The sequence below is a fragment of the Heptranchias perlo genome, chromosome 1 (assembly GCF_035084215.1).
Source record: "Heptranchias perlo isolate sHepPer1 chromosome 1, sHepPer1.hap1, whole genome shotgun sequence".
In the NCBI taxonomy this organism is placed as follows: domain Eukaryota; kingdom Metazoa; phylum Chordata; class Chondrichthyes; order Hexanchiformes; family Hexanchidae; genus Heptranchias; species Heptranchias perlo.
Window position 1 is genome coordinate 22768509 of NC_090325.1, and position 23773 is coordinate 22792281.

A 23773-nucleotide genomic window follows, 5' to 3' on the forward strand; every position below is an offset into this window, starting at 1 on the left:
GCACGATCTGGATGGCAGGAGCAAGGGGTACAGCAGCCAGTGGAGCTTAGGGTCTGGGCAGCAGCAAGGCTTCCCAGAATAGCATGGGGAAACCCTGTTCAGAATCCCACCTCTAGTCACACAAGCCAGCTGTCTGCTGTTAGCAAGAACTAGCTTTATGCTTCGTAAACTATTTAAAAAATATTATTAATAATAATAATGAGCACTCAAAAAACTTAAGTCCTGGTTCCTGTTGACAGCAGGAACCTAGCAGTGATCAAATAAAAACAATGTCTATAATGGAAGAAAGGGAAAGGGATCATAAGATAATTACAAACAAGGGACACCATCCAAAAAAACACTACAGTCCCTTTGTTGCATAATCTAATTGGTTCTTAAATGATTCCAGGGTTTTCACTTCCACTATTTTACCTGGGAGACCATCCCACAAGTTGATCATTCTTTGTGCGAAGAACTTCCTGATATCAGTTCTAAATCTGACTTACTGGTTTAAACCTGTCATTACTTGTTCCATAAGAACATAAGAAATAGGAGCAGGAGTAGGCCATCCGGCCCCTCGAGCCTGCTCCGCCATTCAACAAGATCATGGCTGAACTTCTACCTCAACGCCATTCTCCTGCACTGTCCCCATATCCCTTGAAGCCTTTAATATCTAGAAATTTATCAATCTCTGTTTTGAATGTACTCGATGACCGAGCCTCCACAGCCCTCTGGGGTAAAGAATTCCAAAGATTCACCGCCCTCTGAGTGAAGAAATTTCTCCTCAACTCAGTCCTAAATGGCCTATCGCTTATTCTGAGACTGCGACTCCTGGTTCTAGACTCCCCAGCCAGGGGAAACATCCTCCTTGCATTGATCCAGTCGAGCCCTGTAAGACTTTTATATGTTTCAATGAGATCACCTCTCTTTCTTCTAAACTCTAGACAATACAGACTTGGTCTACTCAATCTCTCCTCATACGACAATCCCGCCATCCCAGGAATCAGTCTGGTCAACCTTGAATATACTTGACGACTGAGCATCCACAGCCCTCCGGGGTAGAGAATTCCAAACATTCACAACCCTCTGAAGGAAGAATTTTTTCCTGATCTCAATCCTAAATGGCCGACCTCTTATCTTGAGACTATGAGCCCTAGTTCTAGACCCTCCAGCCTGGGGAAACGGCTTCTCAGGCAAGATAGTAAACATTGATAGTAAATAAGATAGTAAGATAGGCAACATAGTAAACATTCTGGACTGCAGCGGTTCAAGAAGGCTGCTCACCACCACCTTCTCAAGGGCAATTAGAGATGGGCAATAAATGCTGGCCTTGCCATCGACGCCCACATCCCATAAACGAGTAAAAAATAAATTCTGAATAACTTCTTCCACCAAGTATTCATAAGGGAAAACATGAGCAATGTGCCTTCCCCAAACAGAGATAACCTATGCATAATCAATTACTTCAAAATAAAGATAGGCTAATATAGCTCAAAACAAATAGGCTACAGACATAGACAGTATTTATTCCAGACTGCTGAGAGGCACTATGGGGTGTAGGATAAAAACAAAGAAAAGACTTGCATTTCTATAGCGCCTTTCACAACCTCAGGACGACAACCAATAAAACACTTTTGAAGTGTAATCACTTCAAAAGAAGTGGCAGCCAATTTGTGCTTAGCAAGGTCCCACAAATGACCAGATAATCTGTTTTTAATGATGTTGGTTGAGGGATAAATGTCAGCCAGGACACTGGGGAGAACGCCCCTGTTCTTCTTCGAAATAGTGCTGTGGGATCTTTTAAGTCCACCTGAGACGGGCTTTCAGTTTAAAGTCTCAACCGAAAGACGCCACCTCCGACAGTGCAGCGCTCTCAGTACTGGACTGGAGTGTCAGCTTAGATAATGTGCTCAAGTCTCTGGAGTGGGGCTTGAACCCACAACCTTCTGACTCAAGAGGCAAGAGTGCTACCCCCTGAGCTATAGCTGACATCTCAGTGTACCATGACAGGCTAAATGGCCTGCCATAAGCATAGAGCATGATAGGCTAGTTAGCCTAAAATGTGAAGGAACAAAGTGTATACACACAGTGGAGCAGGTAGAATTAGCTGAACTCGGCTGACAGGGAGATGAGATTAAACAGAACAAAGACAGCTAGTGTAACATGTAACTAATTGCTTAGGTATAACTAATTTGAGTAAGTGTTAGGTAGGGCTAGAATATATTATAAATACATAAAGAGCAAGAGGATAACTAAGGAAAGAGTAGGGCCTATTAGAGACAAAAAAGGTAACCTATGTGTGGAGGCAGAAGATGTGGGTATGGCTCTTAATGAATACTTCACACCTGTCTTCACAAAAGGGGGGGACAATGCAAAGATTGTAGTTAAGGAGGAGGAGTGTGAAATATTGGATGGAATAAACATAGTGAGAGGGAAAGTATTAAGGGGATTAGCATCTTTGAAAGTAGATCAATCACCAGGACGGATGAAATGTATCTCAGGCTGTTAAGAGAAGTACGGAAGGAAATAGCGCAGGCTCTGACTATCATTTTCCAATCCTCCCTGGCTACATGGTTGGTGCCGGAGGATTGGAGGACTGCTAAAGTTATACCATTGTTTAAAAAAGGGAGAAAGAGATAGATCAAGTAATTATAGGCCAGTCAGTCTAACCTCGGTGGTGGGCAAATTATTGGAGTCGATTCTGAGGGACAGCATAAATAGTCATTTAGAAAGGCACAGGTTAATCAAAGACAGTCAGCATGGATTTGTTACGAGAAGATTGTGTCTAGCTAATGTGATTGAATTTTTTGAGCAGGTAACAAGAAGGGTCGATAAAGGTAACACGTTTGATGTAGTCTACATGGATTTTAGCATGGCTTTTGACAAGGTCTCACATGGCAGACTGGTCAAAAAAGTAAAAGCCCATGGGATCCAAGAGAAAGTGGCCAGTTGGATCCAAAATTGGCTCAGTGGCAGGAAGCAAAGGGTAATGGTTGACAGTGTTTTTGCGACTGGAAGGCTGTTTCCAGTGGGGTCCTGCAAGGCTCAGTACTAGGTCCCTGGCTTTTTGTGGTATATTTTAATGATTTTGACTTGAATGTGGGGGGCTTGAACAAGAAGTTTGCAGATGATACAAAAATTGCTCATGTGGTTGATAGTGAGGAGGAAAGCTGTAGTCTGCAGAAAGATATCAATGTATGGGCAGAAAAGTGGCGAATGGAATTCAATCCAGAGATGTGCGGGACTTGGTTCTAGGGAATGAGACGGGCCAAGTGGAACAAGTGTCAGCGGGAGAGCATTTAGGGAGTAGTAATCATAGTATCATAAGGTTTAGAATAGCTATGGAAAAGGACGCTGTCCACTGTAAAATAAAAATACTCAATTGGAGAAGGGCCAATTTCAGTGGGATGAGAACAGATCTGGCCCGGGTAAATTGGAATCATAGATTGGCAGGCAAAACTGTAACTGAACAGTGGGCAGCCTTTAAAGAGGAGATGATTTGGGTACAGACAAGGTACAGTCCAACGAGGGAGAAAGGTAGGGCAACTAAAGCCAGAGCTCACTGGATGACAAAGGAGATAGAGAATAAGATGAAGTGGAAAAAAGCGGCATATGACAGGTGTTGGGTTGATAACACAAGTAAGAACCAGGCAGAATATAGAAAGTTCAGAGGGGAAGTGAAAAAGGAAATAAGAGGGGCAAAGAGAGAATTTGAGAATAGACTAGTGACCAACATAAAAGGGAATCCAAAAGTCTTCTACAGACGTGTTAACAGTAAACACGTAGTAAGGGGAGGGGTGGGGCTGGTTAGGGACCATAAAGGAGATCTACTCATGGAGGCAGTGGGCATGGCTGAGGTATTAAATGAGTACTTTGCATCGGTCTTTACCAAGGAAGAAGATGCTGCCAGAGTCTCGGTAAAGGAAGATATAGTTAAGATACTGGATGGGCTAAAAATTGAGAAAGAAGAGGTACTAGAAAGGCTAGCTGTACTTAAAATAGATAAGTCACCCTAGGATGCTGAGGGAAGTAAGGGGGGAAATTGCAGAGATACTGGCCACAATCTTACAGACATCCTTAGATACGGGGGTGGTGCCAGAGGACTAGAGAATTGCAAATGTTACACCCTTGTTCAAAAAGGGGTGTAAAGATAAACCCAGCAACTACAGGCCAGTCAGTTTAACGTCGGTGATGGGGAAACTTTTGGAAACAATAATTCGGGACAAAATTAACAGTCACTTAGATGAGTGTGGATTGATTAGGGAAAGCCAGCACGGATTTATTAAAGGCAAATAGTGTTTAACCAATCAGAGTTTTTTGATGAGGTAACAAAGAGGATAGATGAGGGCAATGCAGTTGATGTGGCGTACATGGATTTTCAAAAAGCATTTGATGAAGTGCCACATGGTAGGCTTGCTATTAAGATTGCGGCCCATGGAATAAAAGGGACAATAGCAACACGGATACAGAATTGGCTAAATGACTAGAAACATAGAGTAGTGGTGAGAGGTTGTTTTTCAGACTGGAGGGAGATGTGCAGTGGTGTTCCCCAGGGGTCGGTGCTGGGGCCACTGCTTTTCTTGATGTGTATTGATGACTTGGACTTGGGAATACAGGGCACAAATTCAAAATTTGCGGATGACACAAAACTTATAAAGGGTAGTGAACAGTGAGGAGGATAGCGATAGACTTCAAGAGGATATAGACACTCTGGTGGCATGGGCGGACTCGTGGCAGATGAAATTTAACACAGAAAAATGCGAGGCGATGCATTTCAGTAGGAAAAATGAGAAGAGGCAATATAAACTAGAGGGCACAATTCTAAAAGGGGTGGAGGAACAGAGGGATCTGGGGATGTATGTGCATAAATCGTTGAAGGTGGCAGGGCAGGTTGAGAAAGCTGTTAAAAAAGCATTCGGGGTCCTGGGCTTTATAAATAGCGGCATAGAGTACAAAAGCAATGCAGTCATGATGAACCTTTATAAAACACTGGTTCGGCTACAACTGGAGTATTGTGGCCAGTTCTGGGCACCGCACTTTAGGAAGGATGTGAAGGCCTTAGAGAGGGTGCAGAGGAGATTTACTAGAATGATTCTAGGGATGAGGAACATAAATTACATGGATAGACTGGAGAATCTGGGGTTGTTCTCCTTGGAACAGAGAAGGTTGAGAGGAGATTTGATAGAGGTGTTCAAGATCATGAAGGGCCTAGACAAAGTGGATAGAGAGAAACTGTTCCCATTGGCAGAAGGGTCAAGAACCAGAGGGCATACATTTAAGATGATTAGCAAAAGAACCAAAGGTGATATGTGGAAAAAACTTTCTTTTTTTTACACAGTGAGTGGTTAGAATCTGGAATGTACTGCCCGTGAGAGAGGTGGAGGCAGATTCAATCATGGCCTTCAAACGGGAACTGGATAAGTACTTGAAACGAAAAAATGTGCAGGGCTACAGGGATAGGGTGGGGCAGTGGGATCAGCTGAATTGCTCATGCATCGAGCCAGCGCGGACTCAATGGGCCAAATGGCCTCCTTCCGTGCTGTAACCTTCTATGATTCTATGATGTGTGAGGTAATGCATTTGGGGAGGGCAAACAAGGCAAGGGAATGCACAATAAATGGGAGGATACTGAGAGGTGTAGAGGAACAAAGGGACTTTGGAGTGCATGTCCACAGATCCCTGAAGGTAGCAGGATAGGTAGATAAGGTGGTTAAAAAGGCATACAGGATACTTTCCTTTATTAGCCAAGGCATAGAATATAAGAGCAGGGAGGTTATGCTAGAACTGTATAAAACATTGGTAGGGCACAGCTCAAGTACAGCATACAGTTCTAGTCACCACATTACAGGAAAGATGTGATTGTACAAGAGAGGGTACAGAGGAGATTTACAAGGATGTTGCCAGGGCTGGAGAATTTTAGCTATGAGAAAAGATTGGATAGGCTGGGGTTGTTTTCTTTAGAACAAAGGAGGCTGAGGGGAGATTTAATTGAGGTATATAAAATTATGACAGGACTAGATAAAGTGGCTAGGGAGGACCTACTTCCTTTAGCAGAGGGGTCAGTGACCAGGAGGCATAGATTTAAAGTAATTGGTAGAAGGATTAGACAGGAGCTGAGGAGAACTTTTTTTCACCCAGAGGGTGGTAGGGGTCTGGAAGTCACTGCCTGAAAGGGTGGTAGAGGCAGAAACCCTCAACTCATTTAAAAAGTACTTGGATTTGCACATGAAGTGCCATAACCTACAGGGCTACTGACCAAGTGCTGGAAAGAGGGATTAAGCTGGATAGCTCTTTTTCTGCCGGCATGGACACGATGGGCCAAATGGCCTCCTGCTGTGCTGTAACTTTCTGTGATTCTAATCAGTATTAGATATTCATAGTAATAGGTTTAGATAATCATTATAGATGTATAATGTGAAGAATTGGTGCCAGTGTTAATCAAGTAAAGATATTCTATGGAAAAATATTGAGAGATGAGTATAACAAGGTAAGGAATGTAGGGCTCAGCAGCCTTGAGGACTGGTATAGATAAGAATTGGGGCCCCTAGTCCTCACAGTTTTGTGTTGAAACTAGTCATGTGACATCTGCTGAGTCAGTATGATTGACAGTTGCAAACAAAAACAGTGTAAGGTGTGTTTCAAGAAATCCATAAATATGCAATGAAACCCGGGTAGGTGAACTCAGCGTGAGGAACAGCCTGGATTGGCGGTGCTCCAAGCCCACAATGAGTTCCCTACTGGTGAGTGTATAGACGTAGAGCTTGCTTGTATTATTCACGTGCACTGTCGAATTAAATCTGTCAAGTTGATCTGATTCTTGTGTCTCGAACCTTTATTTAAGGAGTGTGGATTCACTTCGCAGGAGGAGATTTGTGAGGCACTAATAATCATTATCAGGAAATCACTGGACACTGAAGAACCAAAAGATCAGAAGCAAGCTAATGCGGTGCCCATATTCAAAAAAGGGGACAACACTGACACGGGTAATTACAGAACTATTGGTCTTATTTCCATTGTGTACAACATAATGGAATCAACAACAACTTCATTTATATAGCACCTTTAATTTAGAATTTCCCAGGACACTTCAAAAGAGGCATAATCAGACAAAAATGGACGCTGAGCCAAACAAGAAGATATTAGATGGGCTGACAAATAGCTTGGTCAAAGAAGTGGGTTTTAAAAGGAGGAAGGAGATAGAGGGATTTAGGGAGGAAATTCCAGAGCTTAGGGCCCAGACGACTGAGGCGAAGGGAGGAGGAGATATACAAGAGGCTAGAATCAAAGGAATGCGGAGATCTGCAAGGGGTGTAGAGCAGGAGGAGGTTACAGAGATAGGGAGGGGCGATGCCCAGGAAGGGATTTAAACACGCGGAGAAGAATTTTTTTAAAAGGATATTCATTCTTGGGGGGTGAGCGTCACTGGCAATTGCCCATCCCCAATTACCTCGAGACGGTGGTGGTGGGCCAAAAACAGTTTGATACAATTGAGTGGCTTGCTCAGCCACTTCAGAGGGCAGTTAAGAGTCAACCACATTTGTCAAGGAGTGGAGTCACATATAGGCCAGACCGGGAAAGGACGGCAGGTTGCCTTCCCTAAAGGACATTAGTGAACCAGTTGGATTTTTATAACAATCCAATAGCTTCATAGTCACTTTTTTTTTTGATATTGGTTTCTTATTTCCAAACTACCATGGTGCGATCTAAACTCATGGGGGTAAATTTTAACTGCGAGCCGGGAAGGGAGCTGGGGGATTTCCGGGTGCGAAACCCTGAAGATAAATGGACCACAACTTTAATGAGGCCAATCAATTGCACTTCCAAGTTTCGCGCCCGGTAGAGAGCCTGTGACAGGCTGGCTGGGTGTTGGGCAGGAAGGCCCACTGCAGCAGAGGATCGGAGGGAGGGATCATGGACCGAGGATGAGATCGGGTGGGTGGGGCAGGAAGAATATCGGGGGGGGGGGGGGGGGGCGCCAGGAAGAAGATCAGGGTGGGGGGCGCCAGGAAGAAGATCGGATGTCACGTGAAGAGTTGTAGGTGGGTGGGCGTCCACCATGGGTGGGGGAGGAGGGTCAGCCGTTCACAGGGATCCTCTTGGCCAGGTGAGCTAGTTGGGTCTGGATGAAGCACTCCTGCTCCTCCGGGCCTACAAGCAGTGCAATAAAGGCACCTCATGGATCTGGCCCTTCCCGCCTGCTTTCACCTAACGTGAGTGGGAAGCAATGAGAAACCCAAACATGTAAGGTTAAATTTGTTTTATTATTCCAATGCACAAAATATTAAGTAGCTCAAGTATTTCAATGAGGTATATTGCCCTTTTAAGTATCAGCTTGCTGGCTTTAAGTAGGGGCAGGACTTCCTGGTGTCTGCTCTCCATATGCACATTTACCTACCTGGGCTAAACCCAGTAGTAGGTGTGTTGGAGCCAGGATATGGTCCCGCTCTGAAAATGGTGGATTTTTACTCCCCACCCGCCCGCTCTTGGGGGTTAAAATTTACCCCATGTTCTCTGGATTATTAGTTCAGACCTCTGGCTTACTAGTCTGGTAACATAACCACACTACTACCAACCCTCTAGAATTTTAAATTGCAAACGTTGGGGGCCCAGGAGCTAATGTAGGTCAGCAAGAACAGGGATGATGGATGAGTGGAACTTGGTGCGGGTTAGCATACAAGCAGTAGACTTTTTGATACACTGGAGTATATGGAAGGTGGAGGATGGGAGGCCAGCCAGGATAGCATTGGAACAGTTGAATCTGAAGGTGACGGGCATGGATGAGGATTTCAGCAACAGATGTGGAGGTAGGCGATGTTATGTAGGTGGAAATAAGCGGTATTTGTGGTGGCGAGGATGTGGGATCGGAAGCTTAGCTCAGAGTCGAATAGGATGCCGAGGTTGCAAACAGCCTAGTTCAACCTAAGACGGGGGGTGGGGGGGGTGGATAGAATTGATGGCAAATGTACAGTGTTTGTGATGGGGACGGAAGTTAGTGGCTTCTTTTACCTAAGTTTAACTGCAGGAATTTGCAGGTCATTCGAGACTGGATGGGAGACAAGCAGTCTGATGGCACAGAAGCAGTGGAGGGGTCGAGAGAGCTGGTGGAGAGGTAGAGTTGGGTGCCGCCACCATGTATTTGGAAGCTGATCCGATGTCTTCAGATGATGACATGGAGGGGCAGCATGTGGAGGGGGAAACGGTTAGATTAAGGATGGATCCTTACTGGACTCCAGGAGTAATGGTATGGTGTCAGGAAGAGAAGCCATTGCTGGAGATGCTCTGGCTACGGTTGGATAGGTAAGCGTGGAACAGAGGAGAGGCAGTGGAAGAGGATGGTACGGTCGACCATAACAAATACTGCAGAGGACAAAAAGGGAAAATGCACCATGGTCACAGTCACAGAGGATTATTTGTGACTTTGATTAGCATTATTCCAGTGCTGTGGCGGGGCAGAAACCTGATTGCAGAGATTCAAACATGGAGTTGCGGGAAAGATGGGCACGGATTTGGGAGGTGACAAGATGTTTAAGGACTTTGGAGAGGAAAGGGAGGTTGGAGATGGAGTGCTAGTTTGCAAGGACAGAGGGGTTAATAATGGAGAGGCTGGTGACAGTGGTTTTGAAAGGGAAGAAGACAGTACTCGAGAAAAGGGAACCATTTACAATGTCAGCTAGTACGTGGCCAGGAAGAGAGGTTGGGTGGTCAGCAGTTTAGTGAAAGTGGGGTCAAGAAGCATAAGGTGGACAAGATGAGCTGAGAAAGAGCATGAAGAGAGACAGGAGAGAAAGTAGAGAAAGATGCAGGTTCAAGGTTAGAGTAGGGGAGAGCCTGGAGAGGGGTTTTGGTTTGGTGAGCAAGGGGAAGCGAGGGAAGCAGCAGAGGCAGCTGAATGGATGGTTTCATTCTTAGTGACAAAGAAGCCCATGAGCTCCTCGTACTTGTTGGAGACGAGGGTGGAGTGGGCAGGGGAGAGGATTTTAATGAGATAATTGGTAGTGGAGAAAAGAAGCCACGGATTATATTTGCCCTCTCGGGTGAGCCTAGTAGTGGGTGGTTTTGGCAGAGGAGAGCGAGGCCTGATAGCAACCGAGGTGGTCCAGCCAGCTCTGCTGATCATTGGCTAAACCAGCTCTGTGCGGACACGTTCACGTCTCCACCCCTCGGGCATGAAGAAGCGAAGATTGGGCCATACCAAGGGAAATAACCAGGATAGGAGAGAGTAAAGGTTTTACTGGGGACGAGGGCATCAAAGGTGGGTGTGAGGGAGTGGCTGAGCAAAAGTATTGTGGCAAATGGAAGGCCAAAGGCCAGGAAGTTGAGAGTATGGGAGTACGGTTTAAAATGCTTAAAGACATTTAGAAAATAGTATCATAAACAACCTATATATTTCCTCTCCGTCCTGAAATACTTTGTGGTTTTCAGAGAGGCAATTTAGGAAAAAGGGAATTACTGATGGCACTGGATAGAAACTACTATAGTGCCCATTACTTTACCTGACAGAGTTCCTCTGCCACATCCAGCATCCCTTGTCGGAAGAAGTGTTCCACCATCACCTCGCTAAGGAGACGTTGGCTATCAGTTTGCCAGCATCCATCTATTGCCACTCCACTGATATCTGCATCAAAATTCTGTAAAAATGCAAGTGGGAATATTAACTTTCAAAATCAATGCAGCATTAAAAAAAATTCAATCCGTTTCTTTACTTGCAAAATGGTCAATAATATGAAGCACAGTCTAACAAATGAAATAAAATCAAATACAGAAAAACAAGATTTAAGATGAAACTCCAGATACTTCCTACATCTCAACATAATTGAGAACATTTTGGGAATGACTGCAAAACAAGGATGCCTTAATTGAGTGATAGAGTGCACTGGTGTATAAAAGGGTAGGACACATGTCCACGCAGGTTTCAAAACATACGATTCTTATAACTTAAGCCATGCCATTAGGATTAGAGAAGGAATGGTCAAAGGCATCTCCAAAGGCAGCTAGGGAGAAAAGGAAAAAAATGCCAGGCAAGTCAACCCAGCCTGCTTTGGCACATCTTCTAGCAGTCAGCTCCAGAGTGGCAATCGAAGAGGCGGGAGTTGTTGCCTCCCAACTGGGGAAACAGTCTTAAAGGGGAGAAATTCCAAAATAACTTTTGCCAAACTTTCTGAGCCATCTGCTGCTTCGTTCTGGGAAAATCCAGCTTGCAACATTGAATGAGGTCAGCTTGAAAGCCTCTCAGTAACTATAGTATATTGTGGGCAGATGATCAGTTAACCATTGCATGCAATCTACTTTTATGTAGAAAAAAGTTGAGACACAAAACCAAGACAAACTTTTATGTTTCAATACCGAAGGTCTATACTAGGATTTTCCCCCTTTTGGACACACTAAATGTTGCAATATCCTTCTTCGATCTAATCTCCAATTAACAACTTGCATTTATATAGCACCTTTAACGTAGTAAAACGTCCCAAAGCGCTTCACAGGAGCCTAATCAGACAAAAATTAACACCGAGCCAAAGAAGGAGATATTAAGGACAGGTAACTAAAAGCTTGGTCATGGGGTAGATTTTAAGGCGTTGATGGACCGGGAGCCAAGTCAGCAAGTACAGGGGTGATGGGTGAATGGGACTTGGTGCAAGTTAGGATGCAGGCAGCAGAGATTTGGGTGAGCTCAAGTTTATGGAGGGTGGAAGATGGGAGGCCGGCCAGGAAAGTTTTGGAGTAGTCGAGATTGGAGGTAACAAAAGCATGGATGAGGGTTTCAGCAGCAGATGGGATGAGGCGGGGAGGAGACGGGCGATGTTACAGAGGTGGAAGTAGGCAATCTTTGTGATGGAGAGGATATGGGGTCGGAAGCTCAACTCAGGGTCAAATAGGACTCCAAGGTTGCGAACAGTCTGGTTCAGCCTGAGACAATTGCCAGGGAGGGGGATGACTAAAGAACAAAGTTTGTGGCAGGGACTGAAGACAATGGTTTCAGTCTTACCAATGTTTAATTGGAGGAAATTTTGGCTCATTCAGGACTGGATGTCCGACAAGCAGTCTGACAACACAGTGGCAGTAGAGGTCGAGAGTTGTGGTGAGGTAGAGCTGGATGTCATCAGCGTACATTTGGAACCTGACATTGTGTCTCGGATGATGTCGTCGAGGGGCTGCATGTAGATGAGAAATAGGATAGACCAAGGATATTCTCTTCCTACTTTAAATTTCCACCTATCTATTGCATGTTGTAGGAGCAGCTATTTTTCTTTCACAGTTATATCTGTGTGCTCAAGAGTATTCTCCATACTTTCCCTTGATGGTATAAAATTAGCTAAAAAGGGGAACTTCCCCCATAGTGTTACCAAATCAAGAGAGTAACTCGTGTAGACAGTTACTAAATAACTTTGCAGTGGTAAAAGTCAACAGAAAAGCCAGTTATCAAAACAAAACAGAACAGAACTGTTAAGGCTAGATTTTCTACCCAGTCATAGTGAACGGACAGAAATTCTACCCCCATCTTAGATTATAAGGTCTATTTTTACACACTGCTGCTCCAGCATTTTTATAGTTAACATACCTGTTAAATTTCAAAGACAAACTGTCATGAAGTTAGTAACACCACAAAAAATTAAATAAATCCTAATATGGTAGACTTGTCAAACCTCACTAATCTGTTTTTTTTGTGTGTTACTCAAGGTTTTATCTGTTTTTTTAAAATATAGTTTTGGCTCCATCAGTCACAATTATTTATACTTTAACTGGCTGCTTCAAAGGACTTAGTAAATTATGGTAGCAAGAACCTATTTTTCAAATGGTCAGCTAGCCTCTGAGCTGTCAACATGTAAAGTCTGAACAATATGTTGGTAACAGAGGATACACGTACACCACCTATCACCTCAGACCATTATGATCTTATAAAATAGGCAATGTGACTAAGTAGACTAGAACTGTCAGTCAGTGGCAGTGTAATGTCTGATTCCGGGCTATAACCGAAGTGCCAAACAGGGCACACTGATAAAATAAGGTACAGTGAACATGTAAATTAGGGGCACCTAAGGGGTTTGCATCAGGTGTAATTTATTTGCAGGTGTCCTTATTTTCAAAATGGTCATTGTATGCGCAGTAAACCGGATAGCCAAATATCCTGGGATTGGCTGTATCTCCTGCAGCAGTCCTTTTTTCACCCTCACCTGGGATCATGCCTAATTCTGGAGCCCTGCCAGTGGGATGTAATTTCAGTTCATTTTCTGTTTGTTGGGTTTCCCAGTTCATTGCCATCTCAGGGTCATTTTCCATTGAGGGAGGGATGTCACAATCCTGGGATTTGCTACGTTACTAGCCTGCACAGGGTGAGGTGCCTGGGAGACCCCAGCCAAATTGGGGGGATTAATGCCCTCCCTCCGTGTGCTGCAGCTGCTAATATTTGAAGTGCTGGGAGGTGGTTAGGGGACTGTTATCAGTTCATCAGTATCTGACATACTGGTGGAGTGAGATTTTTTTTTATTCGTTCACGGGATGTGGGCGTCGCTGGAGAGGCCAGCATTTATTGCCCATCCCTAATTGCCCTCGAGAAGGTGGTCGTGAGCCGCCTTCTTGAACCGCTGCAGTCCGTGTGGTGACGGTTCTCCCACAGTGCTGTTAGGAAGGGAGTTCCAGGATTTTGACCCAGCGACAATGAAGGAACGGCGATATATTTCCAAGTCGGGATGGTGTGTGACTTGGAGGGGAACGTGCAGGTGCTGTTGTTCCCATGCGCCTGCTGCTCTTGTCCTTCCAGGTGGTAGAGGTCGCGGGTTTGGGAGGTGCTGTCGAAGAAGCCTTGGCGTGTTGCTGCAGTGCATCCTGTGGATGGTGCACACTGCAGCCACAGTGCGCCGGTGGTGAAGGGAGTGAATGTTTAGGGTGGTGGATGGGGTGCCAATCAAGCGGGCTGCTTTATCTTGGATGGTGTCGAGCTTCTTGAGTGTTGTTGGAGCTGCACTCATCCAGGCAAGTGGAGAGTATTCCATCACACTCCTGACAAACTGCACTATCTCTGGGATTGAATGCTTTCATGGCTCTATTACAAGGATAGAGTGGTTTCTCTGGCGCTATGGATGCTGGGTAAAGAGTTCCCATTCTACAAAAGCCATTTCTTTCACCCGCTGCCACCTTGTGCTGGCCTGTGTCTCCAGTGTTTTAAATTGTAAACAGATTTGGTGCATTAAAGGCTGTCCACAGTTCATAATTTGCGAGTGTCTGTGGTTTCAAGGTGCAGCTTGTATCTGTTACAAAATAGGTTATTTGGGACTATCAATAAGTGCCCGTTTTTTGTAGGTGTCCATTTGTACAGGTTTCACTGTTATACGAACACTGATGCACAAATGAAAAATATTTTTGGGTGGGAAGAGATTAACCATGTTACCTGATTAGTAGCAAAATTCTGTCCCATTCTCGGATAAAAGGAGCAGTATTTGGCATCTACTGTAAGTATAAAGAAAGGGGAAACGTGCCGAAAGACCTGGAATTAAACAGAAGCAGAAGACAGCAACAAAATGGGGTATTTAGAGATGGTATAAAAGGGAGAGCGGGAATCAAGATATCAACATTCACTTTGCGTTCACAGTATTTCCAAAAATTAAATTTACAAATTATAATATTTTTGCTTTAAAGCATTTTAGGAGCTAAAATTCTGTGGAGCATTGTACTGTAGAACTACTGACTACATGCACTCAGTTCACTACACCACTATGACAACACTGTTCAGAATGCACTGTAGGTAGGCAGAGGGAAAGATGCAGTCCAGGTGATTATAAAATCAGATCGTCTCCACAAGAGAGCAGCACGCAATTCAGAATTTAATTTCTCAGTTATGCCATTGAGGTTTATTGTATTTCTCTTTGCCTGCATAAAGCATAGGAGGGCAAAAAGCAGCAGTGGTGTCTCAGCAAGCCTCCCACTAATAAAAGAGCCGTATATATCTTTATAAAACTTGAAGTATAAATGTTAGTGCCATCAGGAGTAACATGATTATCAGTGACTCAATTTAATCATCAAAATTCTGTTTAGGGTTATGTATAAAAAAAAAATTACGCTTCTATTTTCCAACTTATATACAAGAACTGCAACTTCCTTGATGACTCAATAGGTTTATTCAGTAAGGAGCTAATTTATACAAATTGTCTGTGCTAAGTCAGTTGATATTGGTTTAGTATTAGCAATTTGCCTTAGTACCCAAGTGAGAGATAGACAAAATTGACCAGGATTCCCACTACAAATCACTGCCCAATGACACATGCTGGAAGTGCATGCAGATGTTGGGCGAGGATAGATTCAAGGCCAGACTCTGCTGTGATGGCCCTCCCCCCTCCCCTGCTGTTGACTAACCTGCCAACAAGGTCACAATATAATTACAGATAAGGAAGGCCATTCTGCCCATCGTACTTCATTCATCCAAAATGACCCTAGAGTCCCCCCACATTGTAGCGTCTAATTGAACACTCACTATCAAGCCACAAAATTGAATAATGGCTATTTGGGCAAGGTGCCAGAGAACGGTCTGTGCTCCTTGGAACAGTACCTCAGCATAGAGAGCCTTGGGGAGGGGGGGAAAATTAGAGAAATAAAGAAACATACTATGTTCATTATGTCAACGATAAAGGTATAGTTTCAGTGCTGCAAATTGCAGAAGAAACAAAATAACTTTTAGGACCAGTAAAAAAGCCAACAAACTGGCTTCTTAAGTTTATGTAACAAAATAAGATATCAATATTTTAGTAGTGTTAGGCAAGCCCTACAGTTAAACAAAATACACATCACATTCAAAATCATGTTTAAATACATTTTAAACAGGGTGCAACAGACCTCTTGAAAATGTAATCAGTTAACAACCAAACAAAATTTTGATTGCTGATTTGCTATGGTGAATTAACAGATAGTCACTCAGGATTTTATTTTTAAAGCTTGTGTAGTATACATTATATAAATGATACTAAACTCACAAATTACTGTTTGCGATATTAGTGATGAACATTCATTATATTTGTGATATTTCTTTGCTATTTAAACAGTAGCAATAGCCCATTTATTTTAAACAGGTTAATATCCTGTTAAAATAGTGGATAAAGGAATGTCAAGTGTTTATGCACTAATATTGCTTATGGTCATTCCTATATTTACACTTTTTTTTAGTGTGTTTTGAAATACTCTGATATCTGGTGATGGGAAAATGGTACTACTCCACTCTACTAAAAAAAATTCAATTTAAAAAGATTTTCTCAAATTACATTGAACAGCAATTAAGACAAAGGTACTACAGTAAATACAGAATTAAACCATATATAACTAAATATTAAACAGGGCAGGACATCGCTCTCTTCAGTCTATCCTCTTCTTTGAGTAACCTTGCAGTAACATTCAGGCATGACATCAAAAAGAAAATCCATTGATTATAAATGAACTACTAATTTTGATAACAAAAACTTGAGAGGGTTGTTAAAGTTGAAAGTACAGCAAAATATTTCAACAACCCTTTGTGTCTGTAGTTCACAAAAAATAATGGGCCAAATCTTGCTGGAGCAGGACATTATATTTAGACTTTTTCCTGCACCCTTCAGCTCGAATATAATTTGTGCTATAACTTGCTGGAAGTGTCAGCTGATAACAGCACCGCGAGGGAAATGGGGCACCTGGGATCTTAGTGAACGATGGGACCAACAGTCTATCTCCTTAACCAATAAAATTTAAGGATTGAGAAAAAAAAAGAGGAACATCGGAGAAGGAGGGTGAATCATGTACAGAGAGAGAGGGGGAAAGAAAGACTGGATTAAGAGAGAAAAAAAGAGACAAAGGAAAAGCAAGAAAAAAGATGTAAAAACATTAAACTTGAAATTTTTTAAATCTTTAAGAATTAACTACGTGTAGGAATGAGACTCAACAGTTTAAACTGTTCCTTTTCTAGGCCAGAGAGGTTAAGTGCCATTACATTAACAATTATCACAGCGTTAAAAGGATACTTACGCTGTTAAGTATGAGCCCTGACTTTCTGCGGTGAGTTTAATGGGCAATTAATGTGTAATTCCAGCAAGTTCTTAAAAATAACGGGGAGGTTGAGGGTGAGCTGCCGTTTGCACGAGACAAATGGCAGAGCTCCGTAAATCGACCAGCAAGTTATGGAGATTCGCAACTCATGGCGTATCTCTTCTGGCCGATTTGCGCATTAATAATGGTGTGCGTCATGAACTCGTCATTATTTTTCCAGTAAGATTTGGCCCAATCTTTAAAACTAATATTTTTAATTTAGTTTGAAAGCGTATACTTATCTCTACCCTTATAAGATGGCTATTAATTATGATACTTGTTCAATAAAATCTTAAATTAGTTCTCATTTAACATGCCAAAAGTTATGCAAGGTTCCACAAGGTTTAAGACAAAGACTGAGAAGGACATAAGAAAGACAAGGACTAAAGTAATAAATTGGAAAAAAGCTGATTTTAAGGGGATGAGAATGGACCTAGGGAAAATAAACTGGAAAAATTTACTGATAAACAAAGAAACAAAACAGTGGGAAATGTTTAAAATGGTGATCAAGAGAGTCCAGGAGAAATGTAAAAAGCTAAACTAAAAAGCAAGAACAAACTAGCCAGTAATGACGCGCCATGGATGAATAAAGAAATATGGGCAAAATTGAAACTAAAGAAAAAGGCATACACTAAGTACATAGACAACACAGGAGAGGATGACAAAAGGGAATACAAAAAGGTTAGGTAGTAGTCAAAAAAACAATTAGGACGGCAAAGAGAAACTATGAAATTAAATTATCAAGAAATATAAAAAGAAATAGTAAAATATTCTACAGACACAAACGACGAAAGAAAAAAATCAGGATAGGGCCACTAAGAGATACATACAATAAACTCACAGGTAATGACAGCGAAATGGCAGACATATTAAATAATTAGTTTGCCTCAGTATTTATCAGGGAGACTAACATGGTGGGCATGACATTAGAAGAAGAAATCAACAAAGATAAAAAGACATTTAAGAGAGGGGGGGGGGGGGGGGGAGATAATTGATAAACTAATCAAACTTAGAGAGGATAAAACCCCTGGTGCGGATGGATTGCATCCGCGCATATTAAAAGAAGTTAGGGAAGAGATAGCAGAGGCACTATTACATATGACATATATATAAAAATTCATTAGAAATGGAATAGTGCCAGAAGACTGGCAGGCAGCTAATGTGATTCCTATATTTAAAAAAGGAGCTAGAACAAGACCAGGGAAGAATGCAACAATTAGCTTAACATCAGTAGTAGGAAAAATAATGGAAGCCTTACTCAAAAGATGTAATAGAAAAACATCTAGAAACCAAAAGTATAATAAAAAAGTCAACAAGGATTTCAAAAGGGAAGGTCATGCTTGACCAACCTTATTATAGAATCATAGAAAGGTTACAGCATGGAAGGAGGCCATTCGGCCCTTCGATTCCGTGCTGGCTCTATGCAAGAGCAATCCAGCTAGTCCCACTCCCCAACCCTTTCCCAGTAGCCCTGCAAATTTTTTCCTTTGAAGTACTTATCCAATTCCCTTTTGAAGGTCATGATTGAATCTGCCTCCACCACCCACTCGGGTAGAGCATTTCAGATCCTAACCACTCGCTGTGTAAAAGTTTCTCCTCATGTCAACTTTGGTTCTTTTGCCAACCACCTTAAATCTATGTCCTCTTGTCCTTGACCCTTCCGCCAATGGGAACAGTTTCTCTCTACCTACACTGTCTAGATTTTGAATACCTCTATCAAATCTCCTCGCAAGGCAAACAACCACAGCTTCTCCAGTCTATCCACGTAACTAAAGTCCCTCACCCCTGGAATCATTCCAGTAAATCTCTTCTGCACCCTCTCTAAGGCCTTTACATCTTTCCTAAAGTATGGTGTCCAAAACTGGACAATACTCCAGTTGTGGCCGATCTAGTGTTTTATAAAGGTTCATCATGACTTCTGTACTTTTGTGCTCTGTGTCTCTATTTAAAAAGCCCAGGGTCCCTGTATGCTTTTTTAACCACTTTCTCAACCTGCCCTGCCACCTTCAACGATTTGTGCACATATACCCCAGATCTCTATTTCTGTACCCCTTTTAGAGTTGTGCCCTCTAGTTTATATTGCCTCTCCTCATTCTTCCTACCGAAATGTATCAATTCGTTCTTCCTACCGAAATGTATCACTTCGCATTTTTCTGCATTAAATTTTATCTGCCACATGTCTGCCTGTGCCACCAGCATGTCTATATCCTCTTGAAGTCTATCACTATCTTCCTCACTGCTTACTACCTTTCCAAGTTTTGTGTCATCTGCAAGTTTTGAAATTGTGCCCTGTACCCCAAGTCCAAGTCATTAATACATATCAAGAAAAGCAGTGGTCCCAGCACTGACCCTGGGGAACACCACTGTACACCTCCCTCCAGTCTGAAAAACAACCATTCACCACTACTCTCTGTTTCCTGTCCTTTAGCCAATTCTGTATCCATGTTGCTACTGCCCCCTTTATTCCATGGGCCACAATCTTAATAAATAAGCCTACCATGCGGCACTTTATCAAACACCTTTAGAAAGTCCATATACACCACATCAACTACATTGCTCTAATCTACCCTCTCTGTTACCTCATCAAAAAACTCTATTAGGTTAGTTATAAACATGATTTGCCTTTAACAAATCTGTGCTGGCTTTCCCTAATCAATCCACCCTCATCCAAGTGACCATTAATTCTGTACCGGATTAGCGTTTCTAAAAGTTTCCCTACTACTGAGGTTAAACTGACTGGCCTATAGTTGCTGGGTTTATCCTTGCACCCTTTTTTGAACAAGGGTGTAACATTTGCAATTCTCCAGTCCTCTGGCACCACCTCCGTATCAATGGATGTTTGAAAGATTATGGCCAGTACCTCTGCAATTTCTACCTTACTTCCCTCAGCAATCTAGGATGCATCCCATCCGGACCGGGTGACTTATCTACTGTAAGTACAGCTAGCCTTTCAAGTACCTCTTCTTTATCAATTTTTAGCCCATCCAGTATTTCAACTATATCTTCCTTTACTGAGACTCTGGCAGCATCTTCTTCCTTGGTAAAGACAGATGCAAAGTATTCATTTAGTACTTCAGCCTCCATGACTAGATCTCCTTTATGGTCCCGAATCGGCCCCACCCCTCCTCTTACTATCCGTTTACATGCCTGTAGAAGACTTTTGGATTCCCTTTTATGTTGGCCGCTAGTCTATTCTCATACTCTTTGCCTCTCTTATTTCCTTTTTCATTTCCCTTCTGAACTTTGTATATTCTGCCTGTTTCTCACTTGTGTTATCAACCTGACATTTGACATACGCCCCCTTTTTCCGTTTCATCTTACTCTCTATCTCTTTTGTCATCCAGGGAGCTCTGGCTTCTTTTGCCTTACCTTTCTGCCTCGTGGGAATGTGCCTGGACTATACCCGAACCATCTCTTCCTTAAATGCTGCCCACTGTTCAATTACAGTTTTGCCTGCCAATCTTTGATTCCAGTTTACCCGGGCCAGATTAGTTCTCATCCCATTGAAATTGGCCATCCTCCAATTGAGTATTTTTACTTTAGAGTGGTCCGTGTCCTTTTCCATAGCTATTCTAAACCTTATGATACTACGATCACTGCTGCCTAAATGCTCTCCCACTGACACTTGCTCCACTTGGCCCACCACATTCTCTAGAACCAAGTCCAGCAATGCCTCCTTCCTCATTGGGCTGGAAATGTACTGGTTAAGAAAGTTATCCTGAATACATTTCAAAAAATTCCTCCCCCTCTGTGCCTCTTATTATTATTATTGTCATCCCAGTCGATATTAGGATAGTTGAAGTCCCCAGTTATCACTACTCTATAGCTTTGGCACACCTCTGTAATGTCCCTGCAAATTTGCTCCTCTATATCCTTCCCACTAGTTGGTGGCTTATAGAATGCACCCAGTAGTGTAATGACACCTCTTTTATTTCTCAACTCTAACCAAATAGATTCTGTCCTTGACCTCTCCAGTACATCCTCTCTCTCCGGTACTGCAATATTCTCCTTAATCAATACTGCCACTCCCCCTCTTTGAAGAAGTAGCAGACAAGGGCATTACAGTATATGTAATATATCTGGATTTTCAAAAGGCCTTCAATAAGGTACCACATTGTAGACTCATGACTAAGGTCAGAGCATGTGGAGTAAGGGAACAAGTAGCAGAATGGATAGTAAGCTGACTACAAAACAGAAAACAGAGAGTAGAGGTTAAAGGTAGTTACTCAGACTAGCAAAAGATGGGAAGTGGTGTCCTACAAGGATCAGTGCTGGGACCTGTTGCTGTCACTATTTACATTAACGATTTGGACTCGAGAATCAGAGGTACAATTTTAAAATTTGCGGATGACACCAAGTTGGGGGGTACAGTTAATACTGAGGAGGACTGAGACAAAATACAGGAAGACATTAATAAACTTGCAGAATGTGCATGTAATTGGCAAATGAATTTCAATATAAAGAAGTGTGAGGTGGTACATTTTCATAGGAAGAATATGGAGGCCACATACTCCTTGGAAAATAAGAGTCTAAATGGGGTAGAGGAGCAGATGCACAAATTACTAAAAGTAGTGACGCAGGTTAATAAGGCCATAAAAAGCAAACCAAGCACTGGGATTTATTTCTCGAGGCATAGAACTGAAAAGCAAAGAAGTTATGTTAAACTTGTATAGAACCTTGGTTGGACCATTCTTGGAGAACTGGGAACATTTCTGGTCTCCATATTATAAAAAGGATATAGAGGCACTGGAGAAGGTGCAAAAAAGATTTACTAGGATACCAGAAATGATAGGAAAGATTGAACAGGCTGGGGCTCTTTTCTCTAGAAAAGACTTTTGGGTGCCCCTGATAGAGGTCTTTAAGATCATGAAAGGGTTTGATAGGGTAGATGTAGAGAAGATGTTTCCACTTGTGGGGGAGATCAGAACCAGGGGTCATAAATATAAGACAGTCACTAATAATTCCAATAGGGAATCCAGGAGAAACTTCTTTACCCAGAGAGTGGTTAGAATGTGGAATGTGCTACGACAAGGAGTATTTGAGGTGACTAGCATAGATACATCTAAGGGGAAGCTAGATAAACACATGAGGGAGAAAGGAATAGAAGGATATGCTGATAGGGTAGGGAGAGAGGAGGCTCATGTGGAGCAGAAACACCGGCACGGATCTGTTGGACCAAATAGACTATACAGCACAGAAACAGGCTATGTAATTCCATGAATTCATTAAAAGGAAAGCATTTGAATTGGCACCCAATCCTAAATGTTATAAAGGGGTGTAATCTGTATTCTCCTGGTTTGTGTTTTATGGTTTAAAATGGTGGTTGGGGCAGTACAAGAGCAAATATTATATTTCCATTCAAGCACTTATGAAATTTCACTTCAATGATCCATTAAATAGCTGGTGGAATTTAGTTAGGAGACAGTGGGTTGCAGATAGCATTCTTCATTAATTTCACTGGAGAAAAATTTCATGTAGTTCCTAGGTAGAAAATTCTACTCAAATAAGTGTTAATTCCAAGTTTCCTTGAAAGCTGATGGACAGTCTGAAAGTAAACACAGAATCATAACAAGGCTATACATAGCATTAAGGACAGCGATTTTTTTTAAATTACACTCGTCGATATCCTGTACTACTGTTCAGGAAAAAGAATATTTATGCCTCTCCACATAATTGTGTCTCTGCTTGTCACCCACTCTCAAATTCTTTGCATCTCTCGCTCTCTCTCTACTCTTTCGGATCTCCTTTTTTCTCTTTGTACGGTCAGATACTTTCTCTGGTCTCTATCTGTCCATCTTCAAGTCTTTCTCACTGTCTCATTCTTTGTGCAAGTCTGTCTTTTCCTATTTCCTCTTCTTAGAACATAAGGAATAGGAGCAGGAGTAGGCCGTATGGTCCCTCGAGCCTGCTCCGCCATTTAGTAAGATCATGGTTGATCTACCTCAACTCCACTTTCCCGCCCTATCTCCATATCCCTTGATTCCCCTAGTGCCCAAAAAACTCTGCCTCTGCTTGTCACAAATTCTTTGCATCTATCTCTCACTATGTGTATTTCACATTTGTATCTGTTTTTAGGTTTTTTCTGTCCTTCTTTCTGTATGTGTGCCAGTACACCGCTCACACTTCCTTCATTCTTCTCTCATTGTGTGTTTTACTTTTTGAAATCTCTCTGCTTTTTTCTTTTTAATCTTTTTCTCCTGTCTTTTAATCTGTATTTTCTTCTAAATCCAGTTCTTCTAATTTGATATGTAAATTTACTTCTATGTTTAATTTCTCAGCCCTGGATGCACAGCCACAGTCAAAAGGAAGAGATACGGGTCCTATTAGATGTAGGGTTGAGAAGCCAGTACCATATTTGAAGGCAGGAGGAGATAGAAGGGTCCTCAGCCAAGCTCAGAGGGGAGATTCAGGTCAGACAAAACAAAAAGACTGACCTAGGAGAGACCTGATGTACAGGAAAAGACATTTTCAGAAAACAAAAAATACTAAAAGTAATCTAAAAACAGCAAAAATATTGATTGTATCTCTGCTGATGTTAATTCAGCTCCATCAGACACAGATTCAGCAGCTTGTACAAACACAATCCCAGATAGTATCACCACTCAATTTAAGCAAAAATACAGGGTTATGGACAAAGAGAAGGCACCAAGCTGGGGGGAGAAAGGAAAAAAGCAGGTTGGAGGTAAAAGAATAGGTGAAGAGAAGGATCTTATGGTAGGTTCTGAAGGCAGGGAAGGAAGTAACAAGGTTAAGATGC

The 23773-nt window shown here is 42.4% G+C and overlaps 1 protein-coding gene across 4 annotated transcripts in view; it reads right to left on the reverse strand.

The window, feature by feature from the left end:
• Nucleotides 1-23773, reverse strand: part of LOC137320514 (E3 ubiquitin-protein ligase RMND5A) — a 95020-nt gene that overhangs the window by 40782 nt on the left and 30465 nt on the right. For 3 of the 4 annotated variants that reach the window (XM_067982212.1, XM_067982205.1, XM_067982219.1), the window contains 2 exons: nucleotides 14363-14458; nucleotides 10473-10607 (listed from right to left, as the gene is read on the reverse strand). In XM_067982212.1, the coding sequence (XP_067838313.1) occupies nucleotides 10473-10607; nucleotides 14363-14458 (231 nt within the window). The remainder of the gene's footprint in view (nucleotides 1-10472; nucleotides 10608-14362; nucleotides 14459-23773) is intronic. The other variant, XM_067982215.1, reaches the window with a different exon arrangement.